This window comes from Mycothermus thermophilus (genome assembly GCF_041956435.1).
Source record: "Mycothermus thermophilus strain CBS 625.91 unplaced genomic scaffold VTJ04scaffold_5, whole genome shotgun sequence".
NCBI lineage: Eukaryota > Fungi > Ascomycota > Sordariomycetes > Sordariales > Chaetomiaceae > Mycothermus > Mycothermus thermophilus.
The window spans coordinates 3,347,630-3,367,740 of record NW_027191431.1 but is presented as its reverse complement, the minus strand read 5'-3'; the positions used below and the strand labels follow the sequence as shown (position 1 = coordinate 3,367,740).

Sequence of the window (20,111 nt, the reverse complement as noted above, 5' to 3'; positions counted from 1 at the left end):
ACCGCAACAAAACATGAACACGAAGCAAGCCCAACCCCATCCCTTCCCTCCTTAACGCCCTATTTTCCCAGCATTACCTACTACTAAGAAGTGATCACTCCACATCCACCCGAATCTCCCTCAAAACCTCCTCCCCGACCTCAATCGCATCCCTCCTGCTCACCCTGCTACACACGAGCAGGTGCGCGACATACGTCCTCGCCCCGTCCGTGTACAGGGTCACCCGGTCGCCCGGGGCGCAGTAATCCACCGCCACGACGATGCGCTCGCCCAAGTCGGGCCTCCGGCGCTTCAGCTCCTCACAAGGCGAGAGGCCGGAACGCCAGCGGACGATTCCTTCGGCAGGAGCCGGGATGTAGACGAGGCGGGACCAGTACTGTGCCTCGGGAGCACGGGGGATGGTGGTGGTGGTGGTAGAAGAAGCCAAAGAGGGAGAAGGATGGAATGCAAACGGCTTTGCCGCAAGCCGTAGTCGCTCGAGATCGCCCACCGCGGCAAGCATGTGCACGGCGAAGTAGTCGACGCCATAGGTATGGCGGACGGGGACACTGACGCGGTATCCCGGCGGACGGGCGTTGATCTCGACCAGTTTGCATGCAGTCTTCTCAGCGTGCAAGGAGTCTTGGTCCTTGGGAACGAGATCCAAAATACTACTTTCCTCCTGGCCATCCTCCTTACGGTCACTCCGGTAGTGACACCTCGAGTTCACAACCCTCGCCTCAACATGAAAGACCCCCGTGCGAAAGCCTGCCTTGGTAAGCAACCGCACCAATGTGTCACGCACGATCTGTTGCTCGTCCCTCGGCAGGGCCGAAGGCATGGTCAGCGCCTCGGGACTGAAGGTCGCCTCAACGGATGCCTCCGTTGCGTCAGCATCGCAGGGTGGCTCATCCGCAATCTCGGAAAACAGCACCTCCCCATCGAGCAGGACAAAGTTTGCGTCGATCTCGGGCCCGTCGAAAAAAGGCTCGATCACGGCCGCGCTGCCGTGGCGGGCGGTTGCTTTGCGCACTGCCGCGGCGAGGTCCTCGGGGCGGGTTACTTTACTGACGCACTCGGAGGACCAGCCCTTGGTTGGTTTGACGATGAGCGGGTAGATAGGGGTGAATGCGGGACTCTCGGTGGCTGAGAGGAGGGTGTTGAGCTCCTCAACGCTGGTGACACGGGCTGTGTGACCCGGTGCGTCCTGGAGGAGGCGTGAGCGGTGTTTGTCGACGGAAATCTCAAAGGCGGAAACGGGGTTTGTCGGCAGACCAAGGATCGAAGCGACGCGGGCGACAGTGACGAAGAAGTTATCAGAGACGGTGAAGACGCCGTGGATGGGGAGTGGGTAGCGGCGGATGGATGCGACAATGCGGTCAACCACGCCCTCATCCTCGGTCATATCTGTTGCCAGAAACGCCTCACGATGCATGCGGGTTTCCGGAGTGTCGGGCTGCAGCCAGTGACCTTCATCGTCGACGACTACCAGATCAATGCCCAGGGCGTGTGCCGCGCGGTAGATGGGACTGCCTGTGGTAAGGTTGGGTCGACCGCGGATGAGAGCGAGACGTTTGCGAGGGATAGGGTGAGGAACCAGCCAGTGTGCGCCGCTCAGCCGGCTTCGCAACTCCTCAGTCAGGCCAAGGAGGTACTTTTGAAGGTCGACAAAGGAAGAGGTGGCATCCAGGTCACCCCATTGGATAACGGCGGCGGCGTCCTCGAACAAGGTGGCCAGGTCGTCGTCCGTTCTGGCCTTCGTAAGCCGGCAAGCTGTGTATCTCTTGAGCGGGCCCAGGCAATCCTGGATTTTGGAGATGGGGAAGGGAAAGTCTTGGAGGCGCAAGTGCAGAAAGTCAGAACGACTGACGTAGCCGTTTGAGGAGGGAAGGATGGCAGTGAAAACAGAGATGCCGGAAGATGAGGAGGCTCCCAGGCCCAGAGCCGCGAGGGCATTCATGAATCGGGGTTGGAGCTGGATTCCACGGACATTGCCCTTCGCTGCGGCTTCTCCATGTTGCTGTTGGAATGTGGTGGAAAGCCTCAAAGGGCTTGGAAGGAGGATCAAGTGGGCGACTGAGTACAAATCACACAAGGGGATGAGGTCCCAGAAGAAGGGACGGATATGACTGATCGGCCCTGTTGTCATGAGTACACGAAAACAGCTTCTTCGCTAAAAACTGAGACATACCATTGATCAAAGGAACGGGCGACGGCGGACTATCGACGGGCGACATGGTGTCGGTGTCCGACCAAGTCACTGGTTGGACTCGTGGCGACTCAATGGCCATCTGGATTTGAGGTTTTGAGTAGACAGGCTCGCACTGTTGCGTCAATCAAAGATCCGTTGATGTCTGGTCAACTAGGTCGCTCAAATGTCGAAGTGGATGAGGGACAGAGAAAGATGTGAGGTGACAGAGAGGACTCGTTGAGAGGGACAAGTGTTTCACTACCAGAAGGCCAAACCTTTATCGGCAAGGCAAAAGGTGCGAATAAGTCCCCTAAGGGGTGGACGGGAAGGACCGGGTATGGGTTGCGGCTCCATCTCGACCGTTGAAAAGCCCCGGCCTCGGATCGGGAGTTCAACGGCCGGAGTGGAGGAGCGGCAGGAGGCCGGGGGGGTTGAGAACCTTGATGGCCTTCCCACCTATCCACCATCCAAACGGAAGTAACAGTCCCATGAAGTCACCAAGATGAAACCCTCACACCGGAAGATGAAAATTGCTGACATGAGGGTTCCCGTCAGCCATAGCTCAGCCCTACAAGGTTCTTGATTGTCTCTCGCGGCGGCGTGGTGCAAAAGAAGCACTTCACATGATCAGTCACGCTCCAAGGACTTCATAGAGCAGACATCCAGCAAGAGATGCGACGCCAGGATCATGTTTCTGCCGTGCCGCTCGCGCCGCCATTATGCCACCTCCAACGTTGTGCCGTCCCGCCGCCGGTCCACAATGTCTTGGACATATGAGAACCTTGATGGCCGCCCGAGCACCTTGATGGTCACACACCACCTATGCAACCACCCACAGTGATGTCCCGTTGGGATGACCACTCTGATATCCCCTGGATTTGGCAGGCAAGAGGAGGGCTTAGCCCTTTGGCTTGAGGCCCATGGCCTTGTGTGAATGATAGCTTAATTACTCCCCGCGAGGCTGGCCGGAAACTTCTTTTTCTTTTCTTACCACTTTCGTGGCTACGCCTGGGCAGTCGAACTAGAGGGTCCTTGGCCATATTCCGCAGCAGCGTCAACCGTGGTAAAGACATCAACGACAAGAATCGGTATCCTCAGGCCCAGACCATCTCTTCCAGGATGTCCATTCTCTCCTCGTGGCTCCGCCTGGGCGGCCTTGCCCCCAAGAAGCTGGAGCCCTGTCCCTGCGTCTCACACGACTCACTCGCCATAGTCGAGAAGGCCGAGGTCTTACGTGACCAGAAGCTTGAGGAACGTGCCGCCCAGGTACAGAACCTGGTCCGCCGCATCGTGGACACTCACGCCGCCCTGCTCCGTCTGCCTCACCTCCGCCCTGGAAAGATCATCAACCAGCTGCTCGGTGACTTGGTCACCCTGTGCTCAGAGATCTACGACCGGGAGGTCATTGATGCGGTATGTGTTGTCTTCCCCTGTCACAGACAAGTGTCACATCCTAACCTCCGCCGGCCAGGTCCTCTCCCACCCAGACCTCACAGCAATTCTGCCATCTCTGCGCCAAATTTGCGCTCAAGCTGAATCCTGCCTTGAGCTGCATTGGGCTGAGCACATCATCGCTGGCGGACCACACCCGGACGATGTCCTCTCCCGCCTCCGCTCCTTTCCCTACTACGACAACTACGAAGAGCTGACCCGCCTCGAGCTCTGTGCCATCCTCTCGGCCACCAAACTCGCCCCGCGTCGCGTGGCCTTCATCGGCTCTGGCCCTCTCCCTCTCACCTCCTTATGCCTGCTGAAAGCATTGAAGCATGATGCCCAGCTGGCCCGGCTGTCATCCAAAGATGAACCGGCTTCAACCCAGCACTCAGACCCTATCGTCCTGAACATTGACTGCGACGCCTCCGCCATCGCCGCATCTCTCGCCCTGTGCCTTGCTCTCGGCGAAACGGCTCGCGGGATGGAGTTTGTCTGCGCCGAGGCCACGGCGCCGATCCTCCCGGCCTCTTCGACCACAACCGCCACCAGAGACGCCGAATCCAACACCGGATCCACCACCCGGGACCTGGCAGAGTTCGACCTCGTCTACATGGCCGCGTTGGTGGGCATGTCGCAGGCCGACAAGGAGCGCATCATCCGCCGCATTGCCGAGCGCATGCGCCCCGGCGCGCTGCTCGTCGCGCGCAGCAGTTGGGGTATGCGCACCTGCTTGTACCCGGAGGTGGATCTTGCTACCGAGGGGCTGCGGGATAAGCTGGAGTGTTGCGTCGTTGTACACCCGTATGGACAGGTGGTGAACTCCGTTATTGTGGCAAAGGTTAGGGGATGAAGCGAGGAACAAGGGATAGAGGCAAGTCTTACCTCAGTTATTATTCAAGGGAAGAGAAAAAAAAGCAAAGGTAAAATATGGCACGGGAATGGGGTTATGAACTGGGCAATGTTCGCTGCATAGATAGACTGGTGAGGTTAAAACCGGGACATGGGTGGCACTTTCGCAGATAAAAAAGACCAGGGATCTGTTCACGATCATTCTACTCTTGTGACGGCCTAGATGTGGCGTGATTCATGATTTCGTGGCTATCATCGCAAGCACATCCCCCACGTTGAAAGTGTATCTGCTTGACAGTCTGTGCATATTCGTTTTCCTTATGTCCGATGTTTATTCGGTTGCGTAGAAGAGGTCACCGTTTCTGTGACATGCAATATGTACAGCGCAAACACAACCATCGACCCCTTATTGTCCCTCTCGAAGACAGACGCTCCATGGTTCCCCCCTTTCGGCTCCTCCTTATGGTGAAACATCATGCCATCTACCACGCCATCCCATCCGCCAACATGGCATTGACCAGCAAGCAGTGCCTCTCGGCATTCGTCTCGCTCATCTCGTTCTCATAGTTCAGCCCATACGGCCAGAAGTGGCCACCGCCGCAGTTGATCTTCGCGTTCGGCCCGTCCCACGACCGCAGCAGCGCGGTCGCCGTCGGCCAGTTGTTGTTGGCGCACCGGGTATTGAACTGCTGCGTCGTGCCGACGCCGAGGGTGTGCGCAATCTCGTGCAGCGCCGTGCGCTCCGTCATGTACGAGCGGTTGGAGCCGAAGCGGATGTTGCCGTTGAAGTTGCCGTCGGCCGTCTGGACCGAGGGAACGTACTGCACCGTAATGTGCTTGTTCGCGCGAGGGGCCAGGCGGTTGTACCGCGCCACGGCGCGGGCCATGGCCTGGTCGATGCGCCAGTAGGCATCGTTCTGGTCCGAGGTTGGGTTGTTGGCGCGCTGGAGCTGGTAGGTGATGGTGGCGCTGGCGAGGGCGGCGAAGGCCCAGAGGAAGGTGAGTATGGTCCGCATGGTGGTGGTGGTGGTAGTGGGAGCGGGTGATCTGGAGAGGCGGTGGTTATGGGACGAAGAGATGGGTTGATGGTTAGGAGTTGGACTACCAGGCGTAGTGAGTCCTGAGTTAGTAAAGTCTATAGTAATAATTCATCACGGCGGGACACATGGAGATGCCGCCCTTTAATACCTGCGCTCTTACTACTAGCCGCAATCCCCTCTTCATTTCTTATTTACTACTACCTCCTTCTCCGGAAGTCAAGCCGCCGCGGCATATTATTACACGGTCACTCTTTTGTTATTCCACCAAAGCCTGGATTCGTGGAATTTCAAGAGGAGCGGCGGGGGTGTTTCCGAGATCCCCTAATTGTCCAGATTGCCGGCGACCGTTTCGTTTGGGGTCAATGCTTGGCTCTGGGGTGCAGGAGATCGGGGCTGCAGTCGGTAGTTGTGCCGTGTTGGGACGTTACACTGGCAATTGACGGCCCGTCTCGGCATCACGAGAGGGTCGTTGATAGGAGCGGGAACTCAGGGGACTTATTAGACTGGCCGTGGGATACAACATGAAGTGAAAGATCTTGCGGAAGATACAAGATGGATCAGAGTGTTCTGGAAATACATTATCATGGAACATGGCGTGAAAACCTGGTTCTTGGATTCAACCATTTGGAGCAATTGAATGGGAAAATTAAAGTTGTTCAGTGGACCCGGTCGCGGGTGTTATAACCGTTACTGTTTTCTTGCTTTCCTTGCTGTCTTCTTTCACCTTGTGAGTGAGAATCCCTCGCCTATGTTGTTTCCCCAGAATGACATCTCCATGTTCAATCCCAAAATATGGAACCCCTATTCTCTGGTATATCCGGCAATACCCTTCATCCAAGTCTATGACGAAGTGTCCAAAAACTATGCGACCGTCTATCAACCCAGACACCTTCCTCACGATGTCCCCCCAAATGCCCAAGTGAACTCAAAGCAATTAACCCTCAAATACCCTCCTAAAGCTTCGACTTGAGCATCACAAACAACGCATCCGCCTCCGACAACACCTGGCCCTCGGAATCCTTCATGTTCGCCTTCATAAAGAACTTCCTCCCATCCCGCTTGATGATATTCGCCGTGATAAGCACCACATTGGGATTCTCGACCGTCCCCGTCTTGGTCGGCTTCAGATACTTGACGTTCAAATACCCCGTCATGATGGGGATCGCCGTCTCCTTCTTCCCCGGCAGCCTCCCGTGCCTCCCGTTGGCCGAAAAGATCTGACCCAGCGTCTCGTCCAGCAGCGTCGCGATGATCCCGCCGTGGCAGATCCCCGCCCATCCGTTGACCATCGGGCCCAAGGCGACCAGGGCCTGCATCTGCGTGATCAGGGGCAGCGGCTCCTCCGGCTTGGCGTCCTTGAGCCCCTCCTCCGGGTCGTAAAAGATGATGTACTGCGGGATGGCAAAGGGCGAGTTGAGCGCGCGAGACATGAGCGTGTCTAGCGTGGTGCGGTTCAGGTGCCGCGACTCGGCCTGCTGGATGGCGAGCCCTGGACGGTCCAGGATGGCAGCGCACCATGGGATGGCGCGGAAGAAGGCGATTTGGCGGGCGGTGGCGCGGGCGTTGGCCTCGATCAAGACTGGGTCCGTCTCATTGTCCGCGGGAGTGGCTGTTTTGGCTCTCTCGAGGAACGGGGCGTGGTCTGGGGAAGGATATTCAGGGTAGGGGTAGGATGAAGGCGGTTGCCATAGCGTGGCTGGAGATGTTGACTTGGGAGGGGTTTGTGACATGGTGAGTTGTTGCGATGAAGACCGCAAAGATTGGATGATGATGCCTGAAAATTGCCTGAATAGGAAATTGATGTGACGAGATGGGAACCACGAGAGGAGAGGACGTTATCAAGCTCCCGAAGCTTTGGATGAGAGGCAATCAAATATGCACAAAAAATTAACGTAGGGCTGAGCGTTACTGATACATATACAGGATAAGAGGCATGTGAAGCAATACTCCCGTTTTCTGTTCCAAAATCAAATCCGATCAGGGGTTCATGCCCCGGGCGGGTGGATCTTATAAGATTGCAACGGGTGCGGATAAGACGTGGATCTGCCGAGTCGCCGGCGTCGGCGGCTGCGCCGGATGCCGAGGCAGTACGGACATTCAGTAATTGCATGCACGGATAAAAGGGTGTAAGTCGTCATCTCGGGCCGTGCTTAGGCTCACGTTAACCACCCTCGAACTCGTCTTCGTCTTGGGCTGAACAATGGATGCGAGGGGTGCAGCGTGTCCTTAGTCTCCAGAGTCAAATTGTCCCTCCAGAGTAGCAGCTGCATGAAGATCTACTTGAGCGGCAGGCATCCTCGCCGGAGATGTTCAACCTCGAGCGTGGTGGATGGTTCGGCAAACCGCAAAACGTCACTCAAGCATCGACGATGCAACGAGTTTCGGATCTCGCAAGTTCTCAGGAGGCGCAGGAGGGCCTGCACAACCCGAGATCGGATTCCCGTTCTTCCCCAGATATTGCGTGAGGTCGGTAAAGTTGGAGATTAGTGATCATCCAGCACACATGAAGCGGGCAGCCTCACCATAGGTACAACGCAGCTCTGGACGAAGATAGAACGTGGATATATGTTGAGTAATATTCGTTGACCCTGACTGGCGGGTTTGGCAATGAACAGCAGCCAGGAACAGAACGAGCTAAGGTCGATCCAGCCGTCCGGCAAATCTCTCATAGAGCTGGTATGTTCTGGAGTATTTTTCGAAAAGGGCATGCAGACGAGGATCAGATATCATCAACTTCCGCATCTCCAAAAAAATCGACGCCCGAACCGCTGGAGAAAGAGTGTGTCTCGGATATCTATATCTATATATCTTGAACCTAGCCTCCCCCGCTCTATCTCCTTTACCCGATCGGAAACTTCCCAATAGCGCCGTCTTCCCCGCCGTCAAAAAGCGAATTCGCCCCGTCAAGCGCAGCAAGGTGCTCAGCATACTGCAGGCCCCTCCTCCTTTCAGCTTCAACACGACGCCAATCCCAAGGCCCCTCCTCGTCCAAATCACCCAGATCCTCCATCGAGCCCGTGCCCAGCTCCCCCGACATCCACGCCTCAATGCCACCAGGCCGCTCCGGCAGCAAGCCCGACGCATCAATCATAAGCGCCGGGTGCACAGTAAACCGCCCGAGCTTGAACACATACTTGCTAACCGCGGTCGCGATAACATGCTTGCTGAAGTCGGCCTCCCGGGCCTCCTCGCCGCTGCCGACCTTGACGAACTTGTTCCGCGTCGGCCCGCAGCGCTTGCCATCCCACTTGGTCGGCTTGACCTTGCCCTTCTCGACAAAGTGCGTCACAAAGTACAGCCACTTGCGGTCCCAGGCCAGGATGCGCGTCCACATCTCATAGCCCTGAAGCGGCGCAATCTCGCGCTTGAAGCTGCAGAAGACGGCGCCCAAACCGATGCCGAAGCTGCCCTTGATGAGATTGCCGTTCTTGTCGCGGACGCGTTTGTGCTTCTCGTTGTTGCCGATGATGTGCATGCCGGGAGCCAGGAGGTGGGTGGCCAGGTGCGAACGGCTGACGTCGAGGTCGGCGAAGTAGGTGGAGTTGCTCTTGTGGATGTTGTAGTCGGTCTCGAGGAGGGATGTGCGCGAGGTGGTAATGCCATAGTGGAACAAGGCACGCTCAGGAACGGGCTTGCTGTGACGGCGAAGGAAGATGTGGTAGGCGATGGAATGGAAAACGCGGACCTGAGGGATTCAGTCAGCTAGAGTCAAGAGCGTGCAGTTTGGGAGGTGGGAAATGGGATGCGTACAGTCCATGCTAGAGGTAAGCTCTTCCAGTTCAGTATCAAAAAGAACAGGAGGAGGATGCGACTAGTGCGCCCGGGTCCGGTCAGGAACTTGAGCAAGATGGCGCGCCAGTCGAGGTACCAGGCGCGATGGCCAGCGTAGACGATGGCGGCGGTGCTCGCCGGGAGGAAGACGGGGTAGAATAGAGACAGCGTTCCGACAGCCATCTTGTCGACGTAAACGAACGGAACAAAGGAGTGTATTTATCCAGCTTTTGGATGCTCTGCGCCGCCGCGGCGGGCGGAGAAAGTGAGGCGATTGCGGACAACACCAAACACAAAAACAACGAGGACGACCAGCCACAACAGAGCACTGCGTCCGAGACAAAAGAGGGTGCTCCCACACTTGGCGACAATGAGAGACGACGGCGAACTGGCGTCGAAACCGAAAAGGGCCATACCGGCGGATTAGCCGGGGCAGTTATTATATCATTACAGAATCGCGACTTCGCGACCTTCGCGACAAGTCCCCTTTTTGTTGAAGTGGAGAAAACATGGAAGGATCCGACGCTTGGGGACGCTTGGGTTCGCGGGATCTCAGGCACAGCAAACGGGAGGGATCCACATCCAGCCGCATGCCCCGGTTCCATTTCCTCTTCTGTCTCTTTCACATGGCCTTGTTTGCCATCTGTCTGCCCCTCGCGGCCTTGACATCATCGACTCTCTGAGACCAACATGCACTTTAACATATCGGCATATAGTCATAAATGATTTATGTGGCCAGAGTGTTCCCATTTTCTTTACAGAGAGGTTTCTCCCACTTCTTCTCCAGGACCTCCCACAAGCGCAGAAATGATGAATGCCTCCGTGGAGCCCGATTCGCCAGCGACGTTGCGTCGAGGTTCCAGAATCCAGGGTCGGCACTTTGAGCCGAGGTTCGGGGTTCAGAAGAATCCGTTCCCCGATTCCCGAACCGCATTGCGCCCAGAGTCAAAAATTGCATCGTTGGGGATGGGGATTTGCCATCGCCTTGTTCGTGTTGAGCGGAAGGCTCCGTCCCGCTTTCATCATGCTGTGCTGTTTTCCTTGCCTGGCTCCAGAGTCTTCTTGCTAAGGTAAGGTAGCTAGCTGGGGTTGAGAGTGGACGAGGATGGGAAAACTGCTGGACCGACAGCCATAATGAAGGGTTAGGGTTATCGCGCGAACAACCGAAAATCAACAATACCCCTGAGTCCATTCGACGACAAGATGCTGGAGCATGATTCGAGGTTGCCATCGTTATCAATCAATGCTATTACTACTAGGATCGAGAAAAAGGCATCGAGAAAACAGAACCCGTCAAAAACAAGGCGCCTCATCCGGCTTGGCAAGGCAACTCAGACGCCTCGCAGGAAATGATCTTGGGCCGCAAGAACGGGCCGCCGTTGTAGCCGCCCGTCCACAGCTGTCGCTGTGACGGCGAGGATGGTGGCGACGTGGAATCATGAAACATTTTCTATATCAATCTCATTGAGGCTCATGATGGCTGTGGCTAAAGGTGATTGCACAGCCGTCCTTGTAAGCAGATTTGTCGAGTGAGGTTCCTTGAGGGCTCATTTCCAGGTTTCGGAGGTGGAATGCTTGTTCTGAAGGAATAACAACCAACCTCCATTACCCCATCCATACCACGCGAACCCGTGTAGTTGATGACGGCCATCAAGATGATTCATGACTAAATGTTAAAATCTACTCGAATTATGTCCAGGACTACCTGTACTGGGAAACATGCCCCGGTTTAAACCCGAACCGGAGATGACGATGTACATTCAGGTCACTGGATCAAGAGTCAACAACGTCTTGCAAGAGGCGATTGACCTGATGATCCGAGGGTCCCCAACACAAATCTTTGTCGACTTAATGACCTGAGATGTGGCCCAAGTTGGTCATCCACCCTTCGACAACTTCATTGTCCATGATGCATATCCTTGTCCCACAATGAGAATCGATGAGAATCAATATGTCTCACCTGTTCATCGCCTCAACCAGCCCTGGAAAGCCGAACCCGCCGTCCCGCTTTTCGAGACCTGTGTTTGAGAACAAACTTAACTGAGGCGTGTTGTGTCAAACTCACTTCGACCAAAATCCTCTCTGTAGCCCCCTGCAAAACGGGCGCAGCTGCATATGAGTATGCGACCTCCTAACTAACCACGCCCGATCCAAGACAGATTCAATTCCAAGCACGTGGCAGTATTCAATAACGCTCTGGCCTCAAATAATGGCCTCTGTCAACCAGCTAACAGGGAGGGAGTGTAAATGCATAATTACGGGGTGAAGAGAGAGTTCGCCTTGACAGACACTCGCCCCCAGACCTTCGGGTCCATGGGACAGGTACGTGTAGGCCAACATTGTGAGACCTGGGAGGCGGAACCGCAGTGTTGGAACCGGGTTTGCTGATGAAGGAACGAGGATTGAATCCTGCCCGACGTGGCGATGAAGTAGGAGGCTTTGACAGCCTGGCATCTGTGATCTTGGACATCCAACCGCAGATGCAAGCCATCATGTGAGCTACTCCTTACAGTTGGCCTTAATGTGGTGGAACCACGTCGATGTCGCAAGCCTGGGAGCATAGATGATCCTCACGACATCTACGGAATCTAGGCATACAAAGCAAGGTGTGGTTCGACTGCAGCTGTCTCGAGCCAAGAGGCAACAGAAGCACGGACTTTCGGCATCCGAAGTTTATCTGTGATGGGAGGTGTCAACAACATCACCAAAGGCGAGAGCAAAGGAAACCGCACACCCGCGGCAGAATCGGCTATCGCGTTCAATAGTCGCGGCAACTGGCCAATAGCCTCTTCATCTTACCGCAGGCATTCAGCCGATGGCTTGTGATATCTGTTTGGCTGAGCATCCAGCAGCCGCGACTATACCACAGTCGGAAGCCGCGGTCTGGGCATAGGAGCAACTTGCCGCAATTTCCATGACTACCAGGTTCTTTTGGTGATGAGTCTGTGCAACAACACGCCTCTCTGCTGTGTCCCGAAGTATTGAGTGCACAGAGGATGGTGGGCGGACAATATCGAAGGCGACGGGGGGTTGGCGGGGGTTGCGCCACATCGCGCTTCTAAGCGCCGGACGCACCGTCTGGGCGAATTGGATTGGTCTGTCTTGCGCCACGCGGTTCATTGCTTCGTTTGTGCAGATGCCAGCAGGCGAAGAGCAGAAGGAATCCGGAGACAATCAAATGATGACCACCAACCTCAATAATCTCGGCGTGGACAAGGTCGGATGCAGGTTGCGATCATCGGCTTGCTGGGAGGGGTTTCCTTCCTGGAGATACTCCGTCTTATCCATTGTTGCGCTCTGCTGTGACGGATGGATTCGGTGCAACCCCAACCTCTCCAGTTATGGTGAAGTAGTGCATGTTGGTCCGTTTGCTTCAGTTCCTCTTTGCTTTTGTTTTGAGTGGGCAATGTAAGTGAGGGCTGCAGCTTGTGTGCTCAAACATCGCTTGGACGCAAAGGATTGCGGAGTACCCATCACTTGACACAGGGGCCCGGAAAAAAAATGAGAGCTGCCCCCCGGGGACGGAGACTGTCGGCCTGCGGCACAGCTCGGGAGGTCGGAGCGATGGTGCACACAGAGGCCGGAGGAAGTGCGGAAGGGGACGACTCCTCCGACTCCGACGGCAGCCGAGGACTTCGGGCATGCAGTACAGGTTTACACTAAGGCAGGAAAAGAAGGTCGTATCACTTCGTTGAAGTTGCTTCTTGTGCCGGAATGTCTAGCCGGATGTAGTTTGTCGTTGTTGGCTTTTGGGCAGGGTCTGTGCAATCCTTCCTTCGGTCAGGGGGCTGCAAACACGAAACACAAGCACACAGACATTGGTCCGAAGACTTGAAACGAAACACTCAAGGATCGGCATGTTGAGCGATTTTGACAGATGTTTCGAAGGACCTTGTGAGGATCAACACCAACATAGTCGATCCGCTAGGCATGGATGTAGGGAGACAGGGAGTTAGGAACAAAAAATGCTCGTGTTTCAGTCGCAACTCTGGCCAGCTTGCTCTCCTCCGCGCTGCATGTCATGAAGTGTGAAACGAGGCGACGGTCCGAGATCAACATGGCCAGAGCGTATGAGGAAAGACAGGAGAGACATCATGTCAACAGAACCCAATAGGGCTGAGATGATCATCATCGCGGTGGACCTGCGCCAGGAGTCTAGGTTGACAGCATCCAGGGAATCCACCAAGCATGGCTGTCGCACTCTAGACTGGCATCGATCTTGGAGAAGCATACCTGGTACTCAGGTCTATAGGCACATATGCTCCTTGCCACCTTTTCCTTCCAGCGGGATGCGCTTCGTGGTGCGACGTATCTATTTCGCCTTTAGTAGGTGTGCGATAATCACCGTGTTCGAGGAGACTAAAAGATCAGTCAGAACAGGAGATGACCTGACCAAGACCAAAGAGACGGGAGCCGTTGCGAACGGTAACATCAGCAGCAACATGGCTGTAACCCCCGCAGTGGTGGGTTTCAGAACCTGGCAACTGTCAGCAGCACAGACCACATCGTCCCAAGTGGCAGGCACGTTCCCTGTCGATCACTCAAAGAGCCGCAACTAGGGAGAAAGATGAGCACTGAATTTTTGGAATTCTTGGGAAGACGCGAGTCGATCAGGCGAACACATTTTCCTCTCATCCTCTTTGATTCTTGATTCTACGTGGAAATTTCATTCCTTCAGCTTCATGCCCAGCCAGTCTGATACCGTGGGCAAATGACCTGGGTTTTAGCTTTGCCCAGCCACGCTAGAAAACAAGCTTCGGCGCTTCTTGTCCGCCAAGAAGCCAAGCCAGATCGATTCCCCGCTGTAACCGCGCACCAAGATCTCTCTCCATGTTGTCGCTGATCAGATCTTGCCCTTTCGAGTTTCCGTCTTTGCTGAGAAATTCAAATGGATCACCTGGGCTAAGCTTCTTCCTCGGACCCGTCTCAGCACTGCCATCTCTGAATCGAATGCAAGAAAATAGAACCTGTCTTATTCATCAACGTCAGAAACGCGTTGGCGGTGGGTGAGCTTTTACGAAGAAGCATTTTGGAAAGGCCTGGGTCTTGCCGCCGCCAACCAGGTCAGCCATCCCCGTTCATTTCGCCGCCGCACGCACGCAGCCGCTGGTATCCTCCCGAGACCACTTTTCGAGGCCAGGCGCCTGCAGCGTAACCCTACCGCATGGCCACAGCTTGATATCTTTGGCGTCCTGGGAAATTGATGGGAAAGGTTCGCTCGTACCTTATCCATCGCTCAACTGCCCATGGCCTTCGATGACGGTCATCGCGGCATCACGGTGTATCGTCATCTCAGACTTTACTCCGTACACACGTCGTCTTCTGCATCTCCCCAACTGCATCCGCTCCCCCTTCAAACACGTCCGGCCCGTGCACATTCCTGACAGCTTTCAACATCTGCCCCGACACATTCGGAAACGCGATAGACAGACAGGTGGGTTACAGGGCGAAGCCCCGTCCTGCGCGACCTGCAGCCGCCCCGACTATCCCACCCCCTCCATTACGTTCCCGAACCAGCAAACCACACTCCCCTGCGGCTGCGCTGGGGTCCAGGGGTCCAGGGGCCCCGGAAGGCCTTCGTCTAACGCGCTACCCACCCACACCACATTGGACCTTTGTGCCGCCGCCGGGACGCCTTGCGCTTGTCTCTCCTCCACATTCCGCTATCCGTCTGTGTTTCCGATGACCTGGTAATCTCACTTACCGTGGCTGTATGTATGTACACACACAGGCTGGCCTCCCATCCGGCCAGGCACACTCCTTCTCATCTGCAAGATGGGGGTATGACAGGGACACCGGGTCCCTTTGATCCCGGGACCCCTTCGTCGTCTTGACTTCACCCCTTCTGGTCAGCATCCCCACGACCTTCTCATCTGCATTCTACCCCGTAGGCCATTGCATATGAGCTCTTACGGCCTAACCTCTTCGGATACTCGTTCCTCCATGAAATATGGCCTAGAAACATTTAAACGCCCTGTCCCACCGCCAGGTTCCCCATCCATTGCCCATCCTCACTCCATAATCATCACTTGATATATCTACATTTCCCATCTCCTACGTTTCCTATCTCTGGGTTTCCTTTCTTAAGGGGTTCAGTCTGGGTTTCTTTCTTCCGGGTAATTCTTTCTTATTTCTCCAACTAGCAGCATCATGGTCTCTACATCCATCATCATCGCTGCCCTGGCGGCAGTAGCCTCAGCAGCTCCCCGCTGCAAGGCACCCTCTACCCGCTTCCTCCCCAAAGCTGGAGGTGAGTTCACATGTCTCCCGGTTGTCCATCTCTCATGAATCCTCACTAACAACCAATCCCAGAAACCGAACTCCCTCCACCCGCCGCCAACCTCAAGCTCAAGAAAATCGCCCTCGGCCACGGCATCCAAAACTACACATGCGCCTCGCCCGAGGCCGACCCCGTCGCCACCGGCGCCCTCGCCGTCCTCTTCGACGTCACCCCCTTCTTCCCGGGCACCCGCCGCACCGGCATCTCCCAACAAGCCTGGGACGACCTCCCCTCCGTCGTCCTGCACTCTCAGCCCTACCCCCTTCTCGCCCTCAACGGCAGCCAATTCGGCGCCGACCCGGCTCAGCCCTTCCCCGCGCCCGTCGACCTCCCCGTGGAAGAAGCGAGCAGTGACGCCAAGTTTGTGGGGCACCACTTTTTCTCGGCTGCCGGCGTGCCCGTGTTTGACCTCTTCCCTGCCTCGCTCAAGGCCGCGGTGAAGAAGGAGGCGGCGGTGCCCGCGCCGGTGGACGCGGATCGCGGGCCGCTGGATACCGGCGCCGTGGCGTGGCTGAAGCTGGTGGATAACGGGAACGGAGAGTCCAAGGGCCTGCAGAACGTCTTTCGCGTCATCACGGCCGGTGGAAATCCCCAAGCTTGTGATATTGTGGGCGAAGGAACGCAGAGCGTTCCGTATGCGACGTATTACTGGTTCTATGGGTAAACCTGCCTCACTCTGGAGCTCAGTTTCTGGGTTTGTGGTCCCGCGGGGTTGGGCCGGTTGACAGCTCGGCCCCCATGAATCTCCGATCTGACGGCTTTGCCGCACGCCCCTCCACACCAAACTGCTCTCACGCCGTTGGGTTGCGCCAACTTTATTATTTTTATCTGATGCACCTCGAGGGCGCTTGTACCTTTTCTTTCCTGCCATCTTCTCTTCTTTTTTTTACTTCTGGACTCGGGGAACGGCTATGTCACGGTCGGCTTGGATATACCCCTCGTGTTTTTTTCTTTACACTCTTTTATTCGCACATTATCCCTTACAGTTTCTGATGGGCATGATTGGCAATGAGGAAACACCTAATACGTTGCCGGTGTCTGGTCTGTTTGATTCGGAGTTCTGGAGTTCTGGTACATAATATTACATAGACGGCTATGAACTGAGCTATGTAGCTCGGGGTGGCAAGTGTGTAAATTGAAGGCATCTATTGACATCTAACACTTTGAGTCCTTGGAGTGCATCCGTACCTATGCAAGCTAGACGCAGAACTCCCAACTTGTCCTGCCGAAGAATCCATAGTAATATGTTCTTTGCGAGCTGGTAGGGCCGTCCATCCGGTGCCCGTACCCATTCGACTCTAGTCAAGGAAACACTGGAAGGATGATATCGCATCATTCAGATCCACGCTGGTTAAGGAGTTTCTGACATTATCCACGTCGCCTGCGAAGGCTTCGTATTTGTGCCCCAGGCAGCCCGCGTGTCTATATAAAGCCACCCCGTCGGTTAGGAGGGACATCGACAGTTTGAAACATAGTTTCTTGAGCGGTCGGGGGTATCCTTACTGGTAAAATACACACACTCTGTGGTAGTTAGGCACTTGGAGAGAGCTAATCACGTCGTTCCACGAAGGCGGCACGTTGTCTAGCGAAAGGAAAAGGGAATGTTTCAGCCACGATTCATACAATTTAAGCACCTGAACTCATGTAGGCTATTTCGGCAGGTCTGCTCCCAAACTTACAGCATGTCCCGTGCGCTCCTCCCAGGACCTTACAGTCCAGGAGGTTCTCGTGCTTGCATACCAGAACCTTGACAGTGCCGCGTTCCTTCGACAAGGTTTGATAGTATTCGGCAACGGGGATGTCGATCGGGGCTCCATTCGAACCCACGGCTGCCAGAAGGAGCGCGGGGCCGATAAGAGCGCGGAACTGCATCGTGGCGGCCTGACTTAGGTAAAGCAGTGAAGGTGGGACGAAAGACGGGATCTTGGATAACCGGTAGGAGAAAGGGGTTGTCACAGTGTCTCCGTCGGCCAAACTGATGATCCAGCTGGCCACCATCCGTGAGGCATGGAGGTGATATTTATCCTTGAGGACCCTCCAAATCACTGTCCCAAGTCGTCTTGGGTGCAACTTAGAACCCCGGCTCAGGCTTTCTGGTCGAACGCAACCAACAGTGGTACCTGATTGTGTGGCATTAAGACTACGCCGCCAACGTACTTTATTAGCGAGCGAGCCGCACGGCCGTAAGGGCCATCATAACTGATAGGTATCGCGGACTCTACAACCATTGTATCCACAATAAAGTTGCTTTAATTGCTACCTACCTATCCAAGCAAGTTCATAACCAAATTGCCTGTCGTATTAGATGGAGCTCCACGGACCAGGTCTTAAACGGAATGTTCCTGATATCGCTTTCAACGGCCTTGTCCACCGAAAGATGGTGGCATTAAGAAAAGAAGCCTAGTGAATCCCGTCTTCTCTTCGCTCTCTCATTCTCTCTCGGCCTGTGTCTTTGTCTGTCGCCCTATTGTTCTGAAATAGAAGTAGACGTAGAGCTCCCGACCTGCCGTGATGAACATATGTAATTCTATTTTTTTAGACTGTCTTTGCAGGTTGGCGTGGTAGGCACCCCCCAACTCACTCCTAGCCCAAACTCTACTTCCGGCAACCTTGTTCACCCAGGAAACATTGGAAGGATGATATCTTGTCATTCAGGTCCAAAGTACTCAAGAAGGTCCTGATATTGTCCACATCGCCCCCAGTGGCTTGGTAGTTGTTCCCAAGGCAGCCGCCGTGTCTACGGCATCGTAGAGCTCGGTTAACAGAGGAAGCTCAATGGTTTTGCGAGGAAATGTTGGTGCTGGAGAGGATTCCTTACTCGAAGAAGATGCACACTCTGTGATAGAGGTACGCGGAACGAGCTGATCACGTCGTTCCACCCGTTTGGTACATTATCTGTGGCGAGGGAGGAAGGAGAAACGAAAGCGTCAGCCATGATTTATACGATCCAAACAGTAGGCACCTCAACTGAGCCACCTTGCGTCCTAGGTAGGTAGGTAAGGAGATCACGTAGGTAGGCTCCTAAACTTACAGCACGTCCCGTCCTCGCCCCCAATCACATTGCAAGCGAGCAGATTCTCGTCCTTGCACACCTGGACTTTGACGATGCCGGGTTCCTTCGTCAAGGTTTCAAAGTATCTTGCATCTGTGAATGTTGGAGCTCCATAAGAGCCCACCGCGGCAATGGCGAGGAGGAGCGCGGGGACGGCAAGAGCTCGGAACTGCATGGTGGCGGCGCGGCGGCGAAGTAACTTAGGTAGGCCAGAGTCTTAGAGAGAGGACTGGGAAGGGGATGATGAATAGTAGGTGAACGAGAGGCGAGATGATGCAGATTGTCCGGCCCTGACCTAATTACATGACCTTGCTGGAGACTCACGCTGGTATTTATCTTCAATCTCCCATCTCAGCAGACGCCAGGGGCCGAACTGTCATCACCATGAATCCAGATCTCAATCTGCCTCATACCTAAGGTCCGTGATGCGGAACGAGGTCCAGAACACCAATGTCATTGCGATTCTGCACCAACAACACCTACTCGCTCAAGCCCAGGCTGGCTGTGTATGCTGACATATCAAGTGTTCTGAACCAACAAATGGGCTGCATTGAGGGATCTACACAAGAGATCTACCAACACTCAAGGTAGGATTAAGATCCTGGGAGGCGCATTAACTCCCCGACCGAGGGGTGTCTTTTACCTAGAGGTACAATTTGAAAAGAGCCTGTGTGTAACAGATAGCCCCATGAAACCAAGCCTCGAGTGGGGTTTGGTATTTGAAAATAACGGTTGGGCCTCCATTAGACAGGCGCTGATCTGTCAGTGCGGAAAGAGATCCGCACTTGTGAGCAGGCTTGTAGCCGCGGTTCAGGCATGGATGATAAACGGAGTCAGGGGTTAATGTGACAATGTCAACCTGGATCACACACATCAGCCAAGAGTGGAATCTTTTTGTAAGACACATGGCTTCAACATCATACATACCAACATGAACTACGTACATACTCAGGACTAATACAAGCGCACCCAGAAATCCTAACACAACTCCTCTCAGAGAGCTTGCTCGATGCTCTTCAACACCCCTGTTCATGCCTGCATGAGACTCACCGTACTTATAGGACTTCAAGTACTCTGTCTGCACTACAACTCGAACGGGCAGAGCATGAACGACAAGAAAAACAAGAACACTAATAGGATCAAGAAGTGAAAAGGAAACAAAGGTCCAGCCAGCTCCCTCATCACCCAGCGCGCCATCAACGCCACTCCGCCGCTCCAATACCCATTCAACCATCTATTTCATTCCCTTCATATCATTCCCATCCAAGAAGCCACAGGAGGAGATATCCATCCTGCCTCTCGCCGGCATCATCGCTCGTATACCTCGGTAACCCACCTATCTACCGTCCCAACCAAACCCAACCCAACCTTTCCCAACCAACCTATCCACCCACCAACCAAGCCATTGCAACCTGCTTTCCCATCCAATCCTCGAATCTCCTCCACCGTGACCAAAGAGCCCAACACCACCCCAAACCAATCCGCATCCACAACCCACCCCAACCCCCATCACAA

At 54.9% G+C, this 20,111-nt stretch overlaps 8 protein-coding genes across 8 annotated transcripts; 3 read left to right on the top strand and 5 right to left on the bottom strand.

Moving 5' to 3' along the window:
* Window positions 1-94: 94 nt before the first annotated feature.
* Window positions 95-2,216, bottom strand: VTJ04DRAFT_8317 (uncharacterized protein; the record flags this gene model as incomplete). The annotated part of the gene is made up of 2 exons (XM_069366741.1): window positions 95-2,118; window positions 2,171-2,216. 2 exons carry the CDS (start codon window positions 2,214-2,216, stop codon window positions 95-97), a joined length of 2,070 nt encoding a protein of 689 aa, XP_069217645.1.
* Window positions 2,217-3,289: 1,073 nt separating this feature from the next.
* VTJ04DRAFT_8316 (uncharacterized protein) lies at window positions 3,290-4,454 on the top strand (the record flags this gene model as incomplete). Its single annotated transcript, XM_069366740.1, has 2 exons — window positions 3,290-3,583; window positions 3,642-4,454. 2 exons carry the CDS (start codon window positions 3,290-3,292, stop codon window positions 4,452-4,454), a joined length of 1,107 nt encoding a protein of 368 aa, XP_069217644.1.
* A 481-nt stretch (window positions 4,455-4,935) lies between these two features.
* On the bottom strand, window positions 4,936-5,469 carry VTJ04DRAFT_8315 (uncharacterized protein; the record flags this gene model as incomplete). Its single annotated transcript, XM_069366739.1, has 1 exon — window positions 4,936-5,469. The coding sequence occupies one exon, from the start codon at window positions 5,467-5,469 to the stop codon at window positions 4,936-4,938; it is 534 nt and encodes a 177-aa protein (XP_069217643.1).
* A 977-nt stretch (window positions 5,470-6,446) lies between these two features.
* VTJ04DRAFT_8314 (uncharacterized protein) lies at window positions 6,447-7,223 on the bottom strand (the record flags this gene model as incomplete). Its single annotated transcript, XM_069366738.1, has 1 exon — window positions 6,447-7,223. One exon carries the CDS (start codon window positions 7,221-7,223, stop codon window positions 6,447-6,449), a length of 777 nt encoding a protein of 258 aa, XP_069217642.1.
* Window positions 7,224-8,332: 1,109 nt separating this feature from the next.
* On the bottom strand, window positions 8,333-9,447 carry VTJ04DRAFT_8313 (uncharacterized protein; the record flags this gene model as incomplete). Its single annotated transcript, XM_069366737.1, has 2 exons — window positions 8,333-9,178; window positions 9,244-9,447. The coding sequence occupies 2 exons, from the start codon at window positions 9,445-9,447 to the stop codon at window positions 8,333-8,335; spliced, it is 1,050 nt and encodes a 349-aa protein (XP_069217641.1).
* Window positions 9,448-15,414: 5,967 nt separating this feature from the next.
* Window positions 15,415-16,208, top strand: VTJ04DRAFT_8312 (uncharacterized protein; the record flags this gene model as incomplete). The annotated part of the gene is made up of 2 exons (XM_069366736.1): window positions 15,415-15,514; window positions 15,577-16,208. The coding sequence occupies 2 exons, from the start codon at window positions 15,415-15,417 to the stop codon at window positions 16,206-16,208; spliced, it is 732 nt and encodes a 243-aa protein (XP_069217640.1).
* Window positions 16,209-16,842: 634 nt separating this feature from the next.
* On the bottom strand, window positions 16,843-18,771 carry VTJ04DRAFT_8311 (uncharacterized protein; the record flags this gene model as incomplete). Its single annotated transcript, XM_069366735.1, has 4 exons — window positions 16,843-16,966; window positions 17,048-17,126; window positions 17,224-17,589; window positions 18,576-18,771. The coding sequence occupies 4 exons, from the start codon at window positions 18,769-18,771 to the stop codon at window positions 16,843-16,845; spliced, it is 765 nt and encodes a 254-aa protein (XP_069217639.1).
* An 864-nt stretch (window positions 18,772-19,635) lies between these two features.
* Window positions 19,636-19,927, top strand: VTJ04DRAFT_8310 (uncharacterized protein; the record flags this gene model as incomplete). Its single annotated transcript, XM_069366734.1, has 2 exons — window positions 19,636-19,742; window positions 19,786-19,927. 2 exons carry the CDS (start codon window positions 19,636-19,638, stop codon window positions 19,925-19,927), a joined length of 249 nt encoding a protein of 82 aa, XP_069217638.1.
* Between the last annotated feature and the right edge of the window lie 184 nt (window positions 19,928-20,111).